General features: G+C 39.0%; 1 protein-coding gene across 8 annotated transcripts in view; it reads left to right on the top strand.

The window, feature by feature from the left end:
• The window catches only part of Stk39 (serine/threonine kinase 39), a 290,768-nt gene that overhangs the window by 146,037 nt on the left and 124,576 nt on the right, over positions 1-20,155 (top strand). For 7 of the 8 annotated variants that reach the window (XM_074071024.1, XM_074071032.1, XM_074071027.1 and 4 more), the window contains 3 exons: positions 11,328-11,450; positions 11,541-11,570; positions 18,508-18,570. In XM_074071024.1, coding sequence (XP_073927125.1) covers positions 11,328-11,450; positions 11,541-11,570; positions 18,508-18,570 — 216 coding nt within the window. The remainder of the gene's footprint in view (positions 1-11,327; positions 11,451-11,540; positions 11,571-18,507; positions 18,571-20,155) is intronic. The other variant, XM_074071025.1, reaches the window with a different exon arrangement.

Here is a 20,155-nt window from a genome sequence, read left to right as displayed (position 1 = left end):
TTTGGCCTTTAAATGTATATTGGTCTCACTTGTAAATTAGTACAGAAATAAATTAGTACAGAACTAGGGAGAGAGAGAGAGAGAGTTGTCTGCTGGGGTCCCTTAAAGTGTACACATAGTGAAAAAGAAGTTTTCTTTTCAGTTGGTAGCCATCACCACATCCTATAAACCCTTTTAGAATTCTCTACATATGCAGACTTACCTAGAAATATCTGTGTAAACCACCCCCCCCCCTTTGTTTTCTTTTACGCACTGAGCTTAGTTCTCTAGTAGCTTTTTCTCTTTATTGTGTCTTACTGGTCTGTTTGTTGCTTGTAGTTGGCTGTATACTATCCTAAAATATGAATGTTGTGTTAATTTTACAACCAGAAAGAATAAATATGCTTCCATGTGAGCCTTACACCTTGACAAACTGTGGGAAGTTGAATCTCTTGTTGCTGAGAGACATGGACTACAGTTGTTTTCTATACTTTCTTCTTCGTATGGAAGAGGCGTGTTACATACATCTGTCTATGCAGGTGATAAGCTTGACTTAGTTCTTGGTAATGGCAAGCACACTGTAAATTTACTTTGTATGTATGTACTTTTTTTCAGAGAACTATTGCTGCCACCCAATCAGGAACTATAAGCCAAGTAATACCTAAAATGCATCTGTAGAGCAATGAATAGTAATTTTTATGAAGAAACTCCTTAGTACTGACATCTAAAAGTTATTCTAAAATGTTTGTGTCAGTGTATATATTCCAAAGCCAGATATCTTAGTGAAATTATCACAACTCTTTTCTCTCTTACATTCTGTTTGACAGTTGCTAAATCTGGTTAGTTTCTGTTCCACAGAAACCAATGAATTTGAGTATCTTTCCAAGTTTTCTTCCTGGGTCATTATTAAATCAGAGTTTGTTCTTGGCAGAAGGTTTGCCAAGGAAGTGGTGTGATTATATAACTCATACTTAGCATAGAGATGTTTTAACCAGTAGCTAATCTCTCAGATTGATGTTAAATGTCTTTTCAAGGTAGGAATCCAGTCACTGTTATGTTATAGTGGTACATATAAACTTTGTGACTTTTCATTTCATTGTTCTTTCTGTCCAGTTCCTCTTTATATTTTACTTGGATACATTATTATATTTCAGTAACAAAAACCAGTGGGTGCTATTATTGGTTTTGCTCTTCTGCTGGTTAATTTGTCTTTTCTTTATAAACAACCCATATTGAGGCTGCTACATTTAGTGTGTGGATCAGTAGGGCTTCAGACAGAGAAGCAAAACCAGTAGGAGACCCACACAAGATTTATTGCACAAAATTGACTTACTTGATTGTGGGACTGTCTGGGGCCAGCTAAAATCCATAGGGCAGGCTGGCAGGAGGGGTGGGGCTGGGCCTCAAATGTGTGGCAGAAACTGCCATCCTCAGGAAGGATTTCTTCTTCAGGGAACCTCAGCTCAGCTCACATAGCTCTTCAACTGATTGAATCAGGCCCAGCCACGTTATCAAGGATAACTTCCCTTGCTTCAAGTCAATTATGGACTTTAATCACATCTACCAAATGCCTTTGTAGCCATACCTAGATTAGTGTTTGATTGATTAACTATGAACCATAGTATAAGCCAGGTTGAGACCTGAAACTGACCATCGCTGGGTTTCTGTTGCCTGTTCAAATTCTCCTGGTTCCAGCAATTCATATGCCAACCATCCAGAGCTATATGCAGCTGGCTGTATGCTCTTCATTCTCATTCCCCACCCCTCCTTCGGCAATTCAGTTAACTCGTAACTTACTGCTGTATCCAGACAGCTTCTACTCTGCTCCCGTGCCACATACACCTTCACTTTTTTCTTTTGGCTTTGTGAGAGGTGTGCCTTCTCATCTGTGTTACTTGTCTTTATCAGGATGGAATGTTCGTGTTGTTTTCTTTATTAGCTAAGGTTTCAGATCAGCTTGGTACGCATTCCAGCAGTAGCTTTAGTTTCTAAAGACATTAGTTGCAAAATTGGATGCTGCTTTCCTGGCTGGTAGCTGTTGTCATTGTTCTTTGTCACCCTAACTTGTGGAAATGCCATATTGGATGTTTGATAGGGCTAAACCAGAATAAGAAGTCTAATTGCTTCTCAGTGTTTTATGCTGTTTCTTTAGAAGAGTTCCCTTTCACCTTCTAGAGCATTCTCTTCCAAGTCATTGCCCTTTCGTGTTGGATTTCCAAAGTTACAGAATTTCTTTGTGATTATCTGAAGTGTAGCATTTATCAAATTTAATTCTTTTCACATTAGAAAATGGTGAAAGATTATGAAGAAGTTTCTCCAAAGTGTCCTGCACTAATAAACTAGTCCAGTGTTTTAAATCATTTGTTATTAACTTGTAAATGTCTTATATTTCTCCAGAGTTTTTTCTCATTACCTATAGAAAAATTTCCTGTCCTCATATCTCCTGTCTAGAAACAGTAATGCCAGATTTTAGCAGAAGTAGATAAGCATGTGGTTAAAGTGTTAATGGGAATTACTGGTTATAAGGGCCAAGATTTAGCTGCAACCACTTATCTGTGATTAATAGAAATGGACTTTTCTTCCTTGTATTTTAATGTGTGATAACGTGGGCAGAGGGAAATAATTTGTAAGTGGAAATTAAAACCTGAGTATTCAGAAGCCCAGTGTGTCCAAGTTGGGAAATATTGACCAAGAAGCAAAATACGGCCAGGTCTGTTTTCTGGGATGGTAAGGAGTGCCAAACATGGCCTCCTGATTTCAAAAGAATTGCTGAGTATATGAAGATGCAAACTCTAAGCCACCTCATCACAGTCCTTATCCTGATTATCTATTTCTGTATGAGAAAACACCCTGAATGTGTTGTGGTTTAAGATAAAAACAGGTTTTGTTTTGTTTTTTAATTAGGCCTCAACGTTTCTGTGGGTCAGGGATTTGGGAAAGCTCGACCAGAGGTCTTTGGTTTCAGGCAGTTGTAATCACATGGTTAGGCTGCCTCTTCATGGTCCTTGTCTGGGCTGCTTGGCAGCATGGAAGCTTTAGAGTGGTTGGGATGCTACGTGATGCCCAAGCACTTTAGCTGCAAGTATTCTAGTGAGCGAGGTGAAGTTGTATCACCTTTTCTGACCTAGCCTTGGAAACCATATTGCTTTATGTCTACCTTATTTGGTTAATTGTAGGTGGGGTACTAACCCTCCTAGACTCAGTCAGAGGGTGCTAGATCCCATCTTTTGTTAGTTGAAGTGGTAAGATTGTAGAAGCACCTGTGGGAAGAGAAGTTATTATGGGAATCTTTGCAAAAACCAAAGATGACTCCCTTGTCATGACAGTTCACATCTCTCCCACAGACAAAATACACTTCCACATTTCCAAGACCTTCCAAAAGTCTCATCCCATTATAGCAACAGGTGCATGCTCAAAGTCAAGGACTTCACCCTCTAAATCAGGTCTGAGTGCAGTTGAGGCACCTCAGGACCAGTTCATGGGAAGAGCTCCTTAAGTACTGTTCTCAGTATGAGGACCTGTGAACAACAGACAAATATCTCCTGGAAACCCACTCAAAATACAACAGGGGGAAACATATCCTATAGCCTTGCCCAAAAAAGGGACAACAGGAGGCACATGGGTCTGGAATGATCAGGGCTTTTGTCCTTTTCCACTCTTTTTCTTGGCTCATAGTTCTACTTTCTGGGTTCTTGGTTCTGCGCCTTAACTGACCCTTCCTTTTCCTGTAAGGAAAAGCCAGCATTTGCAGCTTAGTAGCCTTTGTAGATTGCTTCCCGCCCACAGGTTTGGTGATCTGAAGGCCCTTTTTCACTTTGTGCTCTTCTCTTTGTTTTAGTCTCATCTGGCAATATTTTGTAATACAGATATCTAAAAAACTTTGTGGGTTTTCTTTAAATCTTACTAGGTTCACTCCATTAGACAAGGTCTCCACCACAGGGGATCCCTGTAGTGTGACAGGAAACAGCACCTTTATAGTCTCAGAAGGCTATGTAATTTAACATTGAGGTCCTACAAGGCAAGCTCATAAGATCTTGAAAGTGCTTATGAGGAAACAGTTTAGATTTTTCTGAAGTCTTAACAGTCATACAGTTCCACCCTGAATTTGATCCTTGCTCTGAAGTCCATTTCTCGGTTTGAGAATTGCATGGAATCTGGAGAGGCTGGAGATGAAAAATGGTCTCAGATTTAACCAATTATTTCTTTACTCATCTCACTGCTCACATTTTTTTATAGCCTGTGAGCAGAATCCAGGTGTCACCTTAAGTATTCTTTCTGGATATCTCCTTAGCTGGGTCATTGAGTTCATTCCCTTACTGTAGATGTGAATGTCACTGCATAACAAGGACCTCTTTTCCTCTAGGTTCCAGCAACATCTTCCTCACTGTCCTGTAAGGCCTCATTGATAAACTTCTTAAAACAACAACAGTTATTTCATTATCTTGCACAGTTTTTGTGTGTCAGGAATTTGGAAAGGACTGGTCCTGACTTGGGGTTTCTCGGTGCTTGCTGTCAGCCACCACAGAGGTGAGTCTGACAGTCAAGGAGCAGCTGTAATTACTGTTGCTTTAGGTTTTGGTGATTAGTTAGGTGTCAAAAGTGAGTAGAGCAGTGAACATATTGATATCTTCTTACTTTTGTTGCTTTCGAGCTCCAATGTGTGCCCTCCTCTACTTTCACAAATCCAAATGTAACCATCTTAGCCCCGCCCAAGTGCTCTGCTTGGGTATACAACAGAGGGTGTGAACTTATAGGCCAAATTTTTCCCACCAACACATCATATTTTAGGCTTTGCAGAGGAATTTCTTAAAACTTAACATACGCATTGACATTTTTAAAAAAACCAGGAGCATTCACATAAAAATTCAAACTTTTCATCTCTTTAGAAGAATCACATCTGGCAACACTGGGACTGCCTGTTTGCAGCAGCTGTCAGTCAACCTGGATGCTCCCTTACAGTGAGAGAGGTTCCCATCTGTCCACCCAAGACTTTAGTTGGCTAGCTTAGTTTCTGGAGGACTTTGGATTTGTCACCTGATTGTATGAGTTTATTTACACAGCTTTGTCAGCCTTACCTTAGCCATTTCCTTTAACCAACACCCAAACTCAGTTACTTGTGACCCTGCATTTTAAGAGCCAGTAGGACTCACTAAGTTCTTTTGTTTTTTTTACAGTACTAGGGTTTGAACTCAGGGCCTCACACTTGTTAGGGAGGCACTCTCCTCAGCCCTTTCATTGCTTCAGTTATTTTTCAGCTAGGGTGTTGTGTTTTTGCCTGAAACCAGCCTTGGACTGCAGTCCTACCTTTCAGTCTCTCATGTAGCTGGGACCACAGGTGGGAGCCACCAAGCCTAGCTTGTTTGTTGAGATGGGGTCTCATTAACTTTTTGCGTGGGGTGGCATTGTACCATGACCCTCTTGATCTCTGCCTCCTGAGTACCTGTAATTATAGTCATGAGCCAGTGCGCTGGGCCTACTTACTAAATTCTTACCTTCTCTCTGGGAGGAATAACTTCTCTGTCTCTGCACATCTTTCTTTTACTGATCCCTTCCATACTGTTACTTGACACACAGTCATCTTCTCTTCTGCAGTCTCGCAGGATTTCTGTCTTTGTTACAGCATTCACATTTGATTGAAATTATTAACTTAAATGTCTCTCTTTCTCTCTGGACTGTTTATTACTCCAAAGTACAGGCTTTATTTTATTCATCTTTTATCTAGAACTTGTCGCAAAGGTAGGTACTCAATAAAACTTTGTTGTCTGAATAAATTAAAAAAAAGTGATTTTTTTTTAGGATGGCTAAGGCAAACTCTGTGTCCTGAAGGAGTATGTAATTTGATGAGGTCATCAAATACAAATGAGTCAAATACAAAGTAGACTGACATCAGTATACAAGTAAAAGTTCAAATGGAAGGATTGACAAAACCGTCTTGGATTAGAGAATGTGGAAGGGCAGAACAAGGCAATCCATATGTATCTGTATTGTATATGCAAAGTGGTAGAGTCAGTATCTATGCAGTATCTAAATGGATGCGGTGGAAAATAAGACTTGAGAAGATAATTTTGGGTTAAGGTGTGGAGAGACTCGAATGCTGAGTACCTGGACTTATTCTGTAGGCAGCAGTGAACTCCTGAGAGAGTATTGAGAAAGTGTTCATGTGTTCCTAGTGACAACATGAAGAATAAGAGAACAGAGGCCCAGAGGTGGGTGAGCATTTTGTTTTTATACAAGAGGAAGAGATCGACATCGAAGGGAACCTGCTCACACACAGTGGTGGCTGGGGAGGTAAAATTTGCAAAATGTGATACTTGGTAGATTTGGATGTGAGGAAAGATTAAACACATTAATAATAATATCACCCATGATTTCTTGAGTGTTTATTTTGTGGCAGGCATCATGATCAGAGCTTTGGATAACTGTACTCTTTAGTCACCATGATTGGAGTGGGGCACAAGTAGAGATATTCGGAGGTGTTGACTCAGGCAAGCACAGGAGAAGTGTTAGAATGAGGGTATGGGGTTCAGGACTGGCAAATGGGTTGGTGATAGCAACCTCAATTTTGAGAAACTATTGAGATGTTTATACCCAACAGAGTAGTTGGAAATAAGAGAAAGTGGTCAAGTTTCTAAGATCATCAGCTTAAGACGAGGGAGGGAAGGCCATGGAGAAGGTATTCACTGCAGGTGGTGATAGTGTGCAGAGAGCTGAGAGGTGTGGCCATGTTTATGGTAAAGACAGAGAAGAACTAAAAGTAGAAAGAAAAAATTCACAAACACAGAGTTGAATGTTTGAGTTCAAAGAATGGGGTCAGCTACATCTGTAAGATGGTGGAGGATGGATATGTGGGCCCACTCAGCGTTTTTCTCAGGAGTGGGCTGGCTAGGAGGAACTGTGCTGTGGTTTCCAGGCCTAGTGTGATGGGGAGCAAAGATGGCAGGCAGGAGAGGATAGAGGCTGGAGGGGACAGTGAGGCCAGGCAGCATGTGTAGGACAGGGTTTCTGAGAGAGGAGGTGCTTAAAAGGGCCAAAGTTAGAGAATAAGTTATGGATACAGTAAAATATTTACTGCTAAAACCTTACCAAGTCTCATGTTGTTTGTTGATTTTTTGATAATTTATAAATTTACTTGTCAATGTCTCAAGTATGTTATAAACAGTAATAGAAATAAATTTTATAGACTTTTAGTTAATGGAAAACTTGAAAATTGTGACTGTGTTCTGTTTTCTGCTGTGTCTAGTTTGTCCTTGCTGGGCAGACTCAGCGAGCTCCTTGATAACCCAGGTATAGGCTAGAGTCAGGCACACAGTGTGTTCCACAGGTGGAGGGGAGGCTGAGTGCAGGAGTCCCAGCAAAGGAGAAAGGCGTTCTAAGTAGTTTCTGAAATCCCACATCCAGGGAGAAGTTAATGTGGCAGTGGAGGAACCTAGTAGGTGATTCAGAAGGGGGATGGCCTGCCAGCATGAGACAGGTTCTACTAAATTGTGATCAGTATTTCAGTCACATCCATTTTTTTGTTCAGTAGGGTATTAGAGACACATACTTCTATTCCCAACATTCTGAATCCTTGTATAGAAAGTTTGTTGGCTCCACATTCTTCCCTTCACATGTTTCCTCCCTGTTCTGGAGTGAGTGGCCAGGGACACTTTTGAGACGTTATACCAGAGGGTAGCACCTCTTATGGAAAGCTACTCCACAGAGGGGTAGAACTGGCACCATTAGAGCACTCTGACAACTTTTCCTGCCTTGCTACCCTCTCCTCCTGATTGCTGCATGCCTGCTTTGCCCTAGACATCTTGCTGGGTAGCCACTAAAATTGACCAGTGAGCCACACTGCTCCTCTGTCTGTTTGATGGCTGTCTCTCTATCTGTCTGAGCCTATCTTCTCTTCTGGGGAGTCAGAGCTTTGATTCATTTCTGTAATGGATTTTCATAAAGATGTTGGTTAGAGAACGTATCTACCACTTTCTTTTTTGAGACATCGTATAAACATAAATTCCCTGTTGTATTTTATTTATGGTATTGGGAATAAATGGTTTTGCATAAAAAACTTTCTTAACTTCACTATTGGCAACTATTACCGGGAATTGTTGAGGTTATGAATTTTGCTTGGAATCACTTAAATTGAGGCTATTTCTCTGAGAAGCACTTGAGTTTTTACATATACCCCATGACCAAAAGCAGAGAATAGGTTTTTTTCCACCACCTCTTGGCTTTTACTGAGTGAGCAAATCATTTATTCAAATAAAAGCAGTAAAATAGTAATGCAATTAGAATCCCAAGGGCAAATAACCTCCCTTGTCATCATCCCAGGGAGTGGGGTGAAATAGACAAGTTTATGTGTCTTTGTTTTTTGAAGTTTTTACTTTTCAAAGTGTTCTCTACTTCCTGAATCTGAAGACCATTTGTCAAACTATGTGAAACTCAGGTACCTTGACTGTAAGAGGTAAAAGTTGTTTCTTCATCCTTACAAACTCCCTATGAGGATATAACTTTGTAAAAATGATTTCTGGTCTCTTCACTAGAAGTCAGTGTCACATAAATCTGGGGGAATATTCTTAGGGACAAAATCGTATCCTTATTCTTGCTACTATTATAATATTTTTCCCTACTTAGATTTTTAAATGTTATTTGTCTTAATTTAGTTAGCATTTATACTTAGTAGTTTGACCAATATTTGTTGCTTGAAGGTTCATTTCATCATTTCTTTCAATGTCTGGGGCTATAATCTTTCTGTCTTCTAGCAGATAAGCCTAAGAGACAGAGACAGCTAGGGTTCTTAAAAAAAAAAAAAGAAATGGAAGAGGATGGCCATTTCATTGTTTATAGTTGGTTTCTGATTGTGGAAAGAAAACCAAGAGATCTTGCAAATATGGAGGGAGAGGGAGAAAGGCCATGAACTCTATTGTAGGGTGTAAAGCTGCATGTTTTCCAGGAAGAGAGAGATTTCCTTAGTGTAATTTCTTGAAGAATACTACTTCATCAGCAGTCCTTGGTTTCTGCAGTTTTAGTAAAGGTAGAGTTTTGTTCTGTTGTTGATGCATATTTTTTATTTCTTTCTCAGTTCTTAGTAGTATGCGTTCTAATAGATATGACTTTAAATACTTAATTTTAGATGTGGTCATTAACAAATGCCCCTCACCACGATTAGTGTTGCTAAGAAAATAATTTTGTTGTTTATGTCAACAGAAAATTATTTTCTCTTCCCTTAGCCATTTCTCTGCAGCTTTAAAATGAACAATCTGTTCTGAAAATCCTGAAGTGCATTTCAGCATTTTCTGTAGTACTTTGCCAGCATCTGTAAGCACCATTAAAATCACTATCATTAAAATAGATTTTTACAGCAGCTCAAAATGCAAGTGAAAAAAATATCCTGCACAAAGCACATAGGTGTTGCACTGAGTGTTTCAAAGGTTTATTAGTTAAAAAATAGTTTTTGGAGTGGAAAAAAAGCATTTTCAAAAATAATTAAGCCTAACTATTTGTAATTATTAACAACTTTTTACTTGCTTTAAAATTTCTCTGTTAGAGCAAATTGTCTAGACCAAGTGGTCAGGGTAACTGTGAGAAGTCCTACACAGCAATGCTGTCAAATCCCCAGAACCCTGAGCACGTGCTGTTCATGGCTTTATATTGATCTGACTTGTACAAATACCTTCACTTCAAGTTCTTTCCTATTTCCCTTGGGTTCAATGACATGCCTGTGATACGACTGCATAGTTTCAATTGTAGGAAATCATCTGTCTTCATTTCACATCATAGATTTTCCATGCCTTCATAGGACATTTTCCACACAGTTTCTTTCTGATAATCATTCAGGGGCATGAGGAGAATGGGAGTCTGCAGGCTATTTCTTGCTTTGATTTTGCCTTCATAGCTGTGTGATCTCAGGTCACTTTTGGGCCTTCATCTCCTCATCTGTGAAATGAAGGGGTTGAACACATTGACTGGAAGGTTCCTTTCCATGTGAAGTTTCTCTGAATCTGTGGCCACTGTCTGTCATGTTTGTATCATGCTCATCCACTGCTGTGCTTTGTTTAATTATGCTTTAGTCTCACATCCCACACAAGCATGTCCTAGAAACCTAACTGAGGGTGATGGGAGATATAGAAAAGACAACAGACAGAAGACAAAACATGCATAAAGCTGGAACAGGTAGGCCAGGTAGACTGGGTGCTCAGATGGAGACACACCAGCCCCTCCACCTCAGTGTATTTATTATATACAGTAGCAACACTAGGCAGGAGAGGCATTTCTGGGGCGGGGGCGGGGAGGAGGCATGACACCGTGATCCTCGGGAGCAGGAGGAACCTGTGACAGCTTCTCTCCAAATGTAAACATTAGAGGGAAAAACAGCTTCTGCAGCCCACTTCTGCAGCTGAGGCTGTGCCAATCAAGTGTGCAGTTTTACTGGACATAACTATACTTGCTCCCTTCTGCAGTTTGGGGCTGTGCCAAACTCAAACATGTAGCTTATTCAATACACCTGTCAGCTCCCCACACCTCAGTTGATGTTTTAAAAGGAAAATTACTTTGGACAGAGGTTCATTCTCAGCCTTTCCAAAGGTTTTGCTTTTTCAACCACAAAGACTTAGAAAGCATGCCCCATGGATGCATCAGCCCTGGCTCAAACAAACAAACAAAAAAAAGAATTGAGGAAACCTGTTTATAACCTAGACACTGGCTAGGAAGGCTGAGGATGACGGGGCTATGTTCCTAATCTCACAAGCCTAAAGCATGCTAACAGAATGTGCTGAGAATAGTCTGATGCTGTTTTGTTTTGTTCTGTTCAAGAAGGTTGAGCAGAATCCTGAGAATGCAAGCATGATGTCAGGTTCTGAAAAAAGCAAGGTGAAAACAGAAGTGTATTACTCTGTGGATGTAGGTCTTAGATCACTCATACTTCTAGTCTAGCATGCTTTGTTAGACTTCCTGCTTTCCCTGCCTCTGCTCAGTTAGCAGTAAGTTGCTTACCTGTGTTTCTATAGGCAATTTTGAAGTCTGCCACATGGCTTAGTATATGTAGTAACTAGTAAAGTTGTTAACTAAGTAAAAGTGAAAAAGAGCTTTATCATTAATGGCTTATGAGTATGGTGTTCTTCCAAAATATTTTGTTCTACATGTGTCTAGTAATACATTGCAGGAACACAGAATTTTTGGAAGGATGGTGGGCATGGGAGTCTGGGGGTTGTATAGTATTTTGGATGTTAACTTCTAGTTCTCCGTGGATTGATAACCACTTAGGTTATTTGCAGAGTAGTGTGTGTGCTGTGTAAGTCCATTTGCAGCACCCATGAGCACTGTGCACATTTGACCAGTGAAAGAGGGTGTGGCTTGTTTTGATTCAGGTGAGACGAGTTCCTGGGTCAAGCGGTCACCTCCATAAAACTGAAGACGGTGACTGGGAGTGGAGTGACGACGAGATGGATGAGAAAAGTGAAGAAGGGAAAGCAGCCGCTTCTCAAGAAAAGGTAAATGACATTGGTGATTGTTAGCTTCTCTGCTCATTGTATTTCTGCAATATTTTTGTGAATATTAATGGACATATAATTGTTTTACAGTCACGAAGAGTAAAAGAAGAACACACAGAGGTGAGCAGCAGTTGCTTATATATTTATGTTTGTATGTGTGTATTTATTTTTTCAACACTTTATTCTCCCACTTGGTATCAGTCTGATCCATTTGGGAGAGAGACCTCAAAATCTTATGAAGTAGAAAAGAAGGGGTCTGATTTGGACAGACCAAATCAGTGTTCTTTCATCAGATTGAGATGATCATAGATAGTACTTACAAAGTTGCCATGAAGGTTAATGATATCAAATGTGTAAAGCCCTTAGTGAAGTCCTTGGCATTGACTAGGTAATGACTACTTCTAATTCATAGCATTACTGTCATTAGAAAGCAGAGTAAGCATACAGACAATTGCTTCTGGATTTTTAATTCACAATAATGCACATATTTTTAAAATGGGTAGAAGGTCTAGGTTGAGTCTATTAGTCTTGATTTTAAAATCTCTTGAGTAACTTAGCAGGCAAGGAACACTCTTGTTGGCTTGCCTTTCAGTACTGGTCATTTTTGATTAAAAGATCACTTTTTTCCCTACTTCATCTGATTAATTATCCTAATGACTAATGATGACCATAACTTACTCATTTTCCTAGAGAAAATTTGAGCCTATTTAAATAGCTCCCAAAATATTTTACAGACTTAGTAATTAATATATACCTAGATAAATTTTTATTATGAAAACAGAAAACTTTGGGCTACAAATGATATCATCTCGGCTTTTTAAAATTAGCAGACATTTCCTTTTTTTAAGTGGAGTAAATCTTACTGTTGAGTTTAATGGCAGTCGCCAGTTGAGCCTGGTAAGAGGCCAGCAGCACAGCCACAAGCCACTCTCTCCTGGCCTTTTCTGCTTCCCTTCTCTCTTTATCATTCTTGCCACATCCATAGACCTTTCCTGGAATTTTCAGGCTGCCTTCTTAGCAATGGTAGCTCTTCTTCAGATCCTATTTCCTCTTGTTTGTCACATGAATGCCACTTAAAATGCCACCTTTGGTGAAGGACATTGTCCTTCTCTGTAGGAGCAATGATGGAGCCCCAGATTGGGACATACTGGATCACAAACATGCTGGTTTTTACAGTGATCATAGCTAGATATCATGAACTTCTGTCTCCTTGCCCACTTTCCCATTTTATCTAGAGTGAAGCACAGAGTCCAGGTTTTTCATTTGCTTCTAAGAGTATCTAATTTAATGTGTTCTAATTCTGCTTTGAAGTAGAACAAAATAAGGTGCTTCAAGTAACACATTGACTCAAAAAACATTTGTTAGTGGTTTACTACAGGACATCTCCATTGAATGATATTCATCAGATCCTACCTTGCTAGCATAGACTGCTGGATGCAGGTCTTTCTTCTTAAGGATTTGTTAAGACAGTTATTTTCTAGGTGCTTGTTGAAATTGCTCCAGTAACTAATTTGTTATTTGGATTCTGGCAAGACTTTTTGGCAAGTATATTTTCTGCACAGATCAGAGAGAGATAATGTAGGGCAAGCTCTTAGTTGATCCTTAAGCATCACTGTGGATCTTCTTGACTGGGATTTGAAAGTTGTAGGCAGTACATGATCTCTAAACTCATTTGCTTTCCTAGTGGTATATGTCTGTTACTGCATTGGTGTATACTTAAGAAAGCATATGAATATGCTTCTTATTTCTGTGAAAGGATAAGTGTGTTTGCGTGTAAACACTTATCAGAATTTAGGAACAACTTGCTCACCTGCTATTGCACTGCTTCTCCGGCTAGCTTTCTGACACTGTTTCCTTTTGGTCCTGCTGGCATTTCAGTATCTTGAGTTGTGTTACAAGATGCTATTAATAATGGCTCCTGTGTTCTTCCTAGCTTTTAATTAATTAAGTGAGTCCTCTGATTTACCATCTACCACAAACTGTTTTCTATAAATAAAGCATAAAGTATTTTGTTTATCTGTTATAAAGAAAATCAAAAAGTGTTAAATGTATAAATATTAAAAAAACACATTATGTGTCTACTATTTTAGAGAGGTTGGAAATACATCAGGGAGAAAAACAGCAAAATCCCTGTTCTTGTAGTGCTTAATGGGAGTAAAGGTAAATTATTTAGTTTGTTACAACAGAATAGGAGCCGAAGGAAAAAAAAGTAGAATGGGGTGAAGGTACAGGGAGTGCAGTAAGAAGTTGTGATTTTAGATGGGTTGATCAGGGCAGGCCTTATTGAGAAGGTACATAAAGATTTGAAAAGACGTGGGAGAATTAAAGTGAATAAAAACTGAAAGTCCACTTCTGTTCTGCCACCTGCCCCTCTCCCCTGTGGCTGTCACCTCTTTCCATGGAGTTTATCAGGTTACTATATTTTCTTCCAAAGCTTTCCCTGTTCATTTTCATACAAATATGTACATAAAGCAATTAAGTATATCATGAAAACATTTGAAATTTAAAAACTTTTTATTTGTTTTGCAGCTTGCTTTATTGTCTTGGAAATCTCTCCACATTAGATACTGTACCCTTGCCTGCTCATTTTTAATAGCTGTGTTCTATTACAGTGGATAGATGGAAATGGTTTATTTAACCATTTCCTTCTTGATGGGATTGATTCAGTTGCTATTACCAACATCATTCCATCAACTTCCTTGTGTATGCATTTGAGAGGCATATGTATAAGTATAATATAGATGTTTACAGTTGTATTGCTTTATTGAAGTGTCTGCTGATTATGAATTTTAGTAGTCACTATCAATAACTGTGCCAGCGCACAGAGCTTTTTTTTTTTGACAGTGTACCTTATACCTTTAAATATCTTTTGTGAGTGAAAATGCTTATCTGTACAAGTGGCACATGTAAATGCCAGAGTATTTATATTTTGAAAAGCTTTTCAGTAATGTTTGTCATTTAAATTGCAATTCATTTTTTGACTGTAAGCCACTAGAAAGCTGGGACAGTGTTTTATGCATGTTTATGTCCCCTGTGCATCTAGTAGACAGACACTGTATCCGTGTTTGTTGGTAACATGAATATACACGCACTAAAATGAAAACATGAAACAAGTGCAGTTATATGCATACACTGTTTTTGAGAAGGCCAGAAGTGTGAATAAAGACCAAAAGATGCTATGTAATTGAGGTGAAGTTCAGAAAAGCAGCCTTCATGGTGCCATGTTTATGTAGAGTAAGAGAGTGCAATAGCAAGTGGTATTTTAGGAATGCTTTTACTTGTGAGGGGCTATATGGCCTCCTGGGAAGGTAGAATGTTCTGGAATTGAAGTACTAGTTGGTGTGAAGATGGAGAAGACTAGAAGAGATGCTTATCAGAGGGATATTGGGAAGCTGTGACTCATCTTGGGCCACATTTGAAGGTACTCCTAAGTTCAAGAGAATTTCTAATATAAATTGACAGGCAGAGTTACACCTGCCAGGTACTTTGAAAAATGGGTCCTGTGTTCGTAGTCTGATATTTTAGAAAAGTCACACACTAGTAATTAATAATTTGTAACAAGTACATACTCCTCATTTATTTATCATCTCATTCCACTTGGAAGGTAGAAGCCTGTGGACACTAAAGTTTAATAATAATAATAATATTAGTGATAGAGTTAATTAACTAAACAAATGTTTGATCTGTAACTGATGTCTACATGGAACTGTGTTAGACACCATGGGGATTACATAAAAAGATCAGATTGCTTTCCAGAAGCTTCCATCTCTGGCAGCCTGGAGTGGGGGTGCATTTGCAAGGGCCGCTTCTTTAGGTAATGTTTCCTAGCTTTATATGTCATCTTATCTAAAACCGTTCAACTATTATACCATTACTGTTCTTTTGACCAGTGGTTTTGGAATTTCTTTTCATCAGACTTTGAAATAAGTGCTTGTTTTATAGCTGTCAATTTTGCATTATACTTAAAAAGCACTGTTGTTTTTAGAGCCGTACCTACCTCCACATCATAGAACGTGAAAGCCTTAAAAACACAGTGCCTAGACTCACCCACAGATTCTAATGTGTAGTTTGGGGTGGTGTCAAGGCAACTCTGATTTTCAAAAATCTGCTTGCAGGATTCAGATTCAAGGATAGGATCAAAGACTAGGAAAACTACACAGCCTGCTCTGATAAGTCCAGAGTGGAATCCAGGAAGGTGGAAGGTTGTGTGTCAGAGTGCCTGAAGGTTTTTTTTTTTAATTCCTGTATATCAGAAATTTGGATGGAAGGAAGGAAGGGAGACAGGAAGAAGGAAGGGTATCAGAAGCCACTTGGAAAAGTTATCCTTATTGTTTGACTGTGGCCCAGTAGAACTTGCAGGAGTCTAGTCCAAGTTAATTGTGAAAATATTTCTGTTTCCTGCATCAGGAATCTTATTCTGAGGAGAAAATACATTTTGTTTGATTTAGGTTGAATTAATTTTACTAGAGATTAGATACTGCATGGAGATTTAAATTTATTACTATTGTTCCATGTTTTGTTTTGTTTTTTTGAGACAGGGTTTTGCTCTGTAGCTCAGTCTGCCATGGAGCTCATGATCCTCCAGCCTCAGCCTTCTGAATGCTGGGATTACAGGCATGGGCCACTATGCCTGGCCGCCTGATGATTTTTAAGATTGCCATGACGTGAGGCCCTAAGTTTAAACCCCAGTGCCACCAAAAAAAAACAAAGCCACTAGCTTTTTCAAATGATTTCTGATTAAAGCGTATTTTCGCAAGACCTGTCAGCTCTCATATGTGTTTGTTTTATGTCTGTGAGTAGGAGAGATTTCTCCCTCTAACTGTATTCCAGTTATCCCTAAGTCATCACATACTAATTTAACTTGGTACTTTAAAGGTACTGCTTTCTAACAGGTGCATTTTAACAGGCTAGTCGGAGTAATTGTGAAGAAAGTTAGATTTGTGATCAGAAATCTGCTGTATTTCTGAAAGTAATGTTTTTACTTTGGAATAATTCTAGATTTGCAGAAATGTTGCAAAGATAGTACAGAGCTCCCGTATACTCCTCCCTGAGGAAAGGAACTTGTCTAAGTAAATTCACTGAGGTTTTTCAGATTACCACTGTTCTTTGGCTGAAGGTTGGCTATGCTGTAAGTGCTTATGTAGCCTTCGTTTGTATCTGAAACCTAAATACAGATTATGGAATCAGACTGATGATTCTTCCCAAGAGGTCATTTGGTATAGGTGTTGACCCTCTAGCTGGTTAATGAACAAAGGTTGTTTGTTCTTTCTCCCAACATTTATTATGAAACTTTTCAAACATATAGCAACATTAAAATATTTTATGGTGTATGATTCAGCAATACCACTCTTGGGGATATACCCAAAAGAATGTGACACAGGTTACTCCAGAGGCACCTGCACACCCATGTTTATTGCAGCACTATTCACAATAGCCAAGTTATGGAAACAGCCAAGATGCCCTACTACTGACAAATGGATTAAGAAAATGTGGTAATTATACACAATGGAATTTTATGCAGCCATGAAGAAGAACGAAATATTATCATTCACTGGTAAATGGATGGAATTGGAGAACATCATTCTGAGTGAGGTTAGCCTGGCCCAAAAGACCAAAAATCTTATGTTCTCCCTCATATGCGGACATTAGATCAAGGTCAAACACAATAAGGGGATTGTACTTTGATCACATGATAAAGCGAGAGCACACAGGGAGGTATGAGGATAGGTAAGACACCTAAAAAACTAGCTTTTGTTGCCCTCAACGCAGAGAAACTAAAGCAGATACCTTAAAAGCAACTGAGGCCAATAGGAGAAGGGGACCAGGAACTAGAGAAAAGGTTAGTTCAAGAAGAATTAACCTAGAAGGTAACAGACACGCACAGGAAATCAATGTGAATCAATTCCCTGTATAGCCATCCTTATCTCAACTAGCAGAAACCATTGGTCCTTCCTACTATTGCTTATACTCTCTCTACAACAAAATTAGAGATAAGGGCAAAATAGTTTCTGCCAGGTAGCTAGGGGTAAGGGGGGAGGGTAAAGGAGGGGGTGGGGGGAAGGGGGGAGAAATGACCCAAACATTATATGCACATATGAATAAAATAAAAAATAAATAAATAAAATAAAATATTTTATGGTGAACTCCATGTACCTTTTACCAAGGCCAAAATGTTACTATGCCTGTCCACCTTAGTTTTTTGATGCATTTCAAAGTAAACTGCAGACACTTCTCTTTGTTACTTCAGTATAAGCATCGTTATTTTTGACTAAGCACAGGGAACGAGGATTTTGTACTCTTAAAATTTAGAAAACTCTTGCCACAAAAGGTTTCTGATGATTTTAGAATTGATAGTAAGTCAGAAATAGGAGATCCTTTTCATTCATTTTGATTGCTGTTTCTCTTTGGATTTTTTTTTTTTTTTTTTTTGTCTTTCAAGTGTTGTTCCATGGCAAAGTTCATAAAAGTAGGGCTTGAGGCAAAAATGATTTGGATACCACCTTAGGGCCAGAATTCCAACTTTGAGAAAAAAATACAACATTTCACTCTGGCATTTCTGATGGGACAATGTTTTTTAAAAACTCACCTTTACATATTTTTGAAATATAACAAATAATTATTCTAAATAATTATTAAATGGGTAGATTTTTACTTAATGAAACATCCTTTCTTTAAAGGCCTCACTTAACTTTAGATGAAATTATTAAATAAGAAAAAGTTGTTATCAGGTTTAAAATACCAAATAGTTCATGCCTTTTCTCTTTAGCTGTGTGGTTCTCTAAAAGCATATGTGCTACCCTAGGGAACTTGTTAAGGATACAGATTCTTTTCCATCTCCATGAAATTCGGAATCATACCCCAGGTAGGACCCAGGAGTCCATAGCATGTTCCCTAGGTGATTCCACTGTAGGTGATGAGAAGCATTTGGGATATACTTTGAGAAATTTGTTGGTTTGAATCTCCTGAAAATTATTGGGTCTGATAATTGGGACATAATGTAATCACAGTGACCATGTGTTTCCTTTTGGCTTCCTTGTAACAGTGGTTCTCTTAACAGATCTCAGTGAATGCCAGCAGTATCCCCCAGCAAATACAGTCCCTCTCTGTGCATGACTCTCAGGTATGTTCCTCTGCCAGTCATTTTTATTTGAGATGCTCTGTAGACAGACCTTTAGAAAAAGCCAACATTTTAGAAAAGTAGGCAATTTCTGGGTAGTGCTTCCAAATCAGGAGCTTGTAAACTCTTTCTTTAAATAGATATGGAATAAAAGAGTGCTGTTACTACTGACTGTCTTGTGCAGGATGTTCAACCTTTAATGATAGGTTCAAGAGCAAGAATAGATTACCAGACCACTTCTGAAATTGCTGGTTCTGTGGAAAATAAGCAAAGGAAAGAAAATGACTCACAAGTCTTACATTCCAGCCACAAAAATTGTGGTTAATTGATGCTTTTCTTTTTTGCTTCTGGTTGGTTTTCTATAACTCTTTTCATAATTTTTTTATTGCTAAATTTTATGGACCAATTCATCTCTACAACTTGCCTTGTAAAAATAATAGTCCAGTGACTTGTGAAATTCATTTATAATGCATAATTATAAAAGGTGTATGACCTTTTATAATTAAGAGACCTGTGCTGTGCGTCATGTTGGGTAGTGAAGAAGGATGCTCAGCAATTCAGGGAAGGGCTGTTTTTTTTTTTTTTTTTTTTTTTTCATTTTTCTTTTATTATTCATATGTGCATACAAGGCTTGGTTCATTTCTCCCCCCTGCCCCCACACCCTCCCTTACCACCCACTCCACCCCCTCCCGCTCCCCCCCTCAATACCCAGCAGAAACTATTTTGCCCTTATCTCTAATTTTGTTGTAGAGAGAGTATAAGCAATAATAGGAAGGAACGAGGGGTTTTGCTGGTTGAGATAAGGATAGCTATACAGGGCATTGACTCACATTGATTTCCTGTGCGTGTGTGTTACCTTCTAGGTTAATTCTTTTTGATCTAACCTTTTCTCTAGTTCCTGGTCCCCTTTTCCTATTGGCCTCAGTTGCTTTAAGGTATCTGCTTTAGTTTCTCTGCATTAAGGGCAACGAATGCTAGCTAGTTTTTTAGGTGTCTTACCTATCCTCACCCCTCCCTTGTGTGCTCTCGCTTTTATCATGTGCTCATAGTCCAGTCCCATTGTTGTGTTTGCCCTTGATCTAATGTCCACATATGAGGGAGAACATACGATTTTTGGTCTTTTGAGCCAGGCTAACCTCACTCAGAATGATGTTCTCCAATTCCATCCATTTACCAGCGAATGATAACATTTCGTTCTTCTTCATGGCTGCATAAAATTCCATTGTGTATAGATACCACATTTTCTTAATCCATTCGTCAGTAGTGGGGCATCTTGGCTGTTTCCATAACTTGGCTATTGTGAATAGTGCTGCAATAAACATGGATGTGCAAGTGCCTCTGGAGTAACAGTCTTTTGGGTATATCCCCAAGAGTGGTATTGCTGGATCAAATGGTAGATCGATGTCCAGCTTTTTAAGTAGCCTCCAAATTTTTTTCCAGAGTGGTTGTACTAGTCTACATTCCCACCAACAGTGTAAGAGGGTTCCTTTTTCCCCGCATCCTCGCCAACACCTGTTGTTGGTGGTGTTGCTGATGATGGCTATTCTAACAGGGGTGAGGTGGAATCTTAGTGTGGTTTTAATTTGCA

The sequence above is a fragment of the Castor canadensis genome, chromosome 4 (assembly GCF_047511655.1).
Source record: "Castor canadensis chromosome 4, mCasCan1.hap1v2, whole genome shotgun sequence".
NCBI classification, from domain to species: Eukaryota; Metazoa; Chordata; class Mammalia; order Rodentia; family Castoridae; genus Castor; species Castor canadensis.
This window is presented reverse-complemented; position numbering and strand designations above follow the sequence as displayed.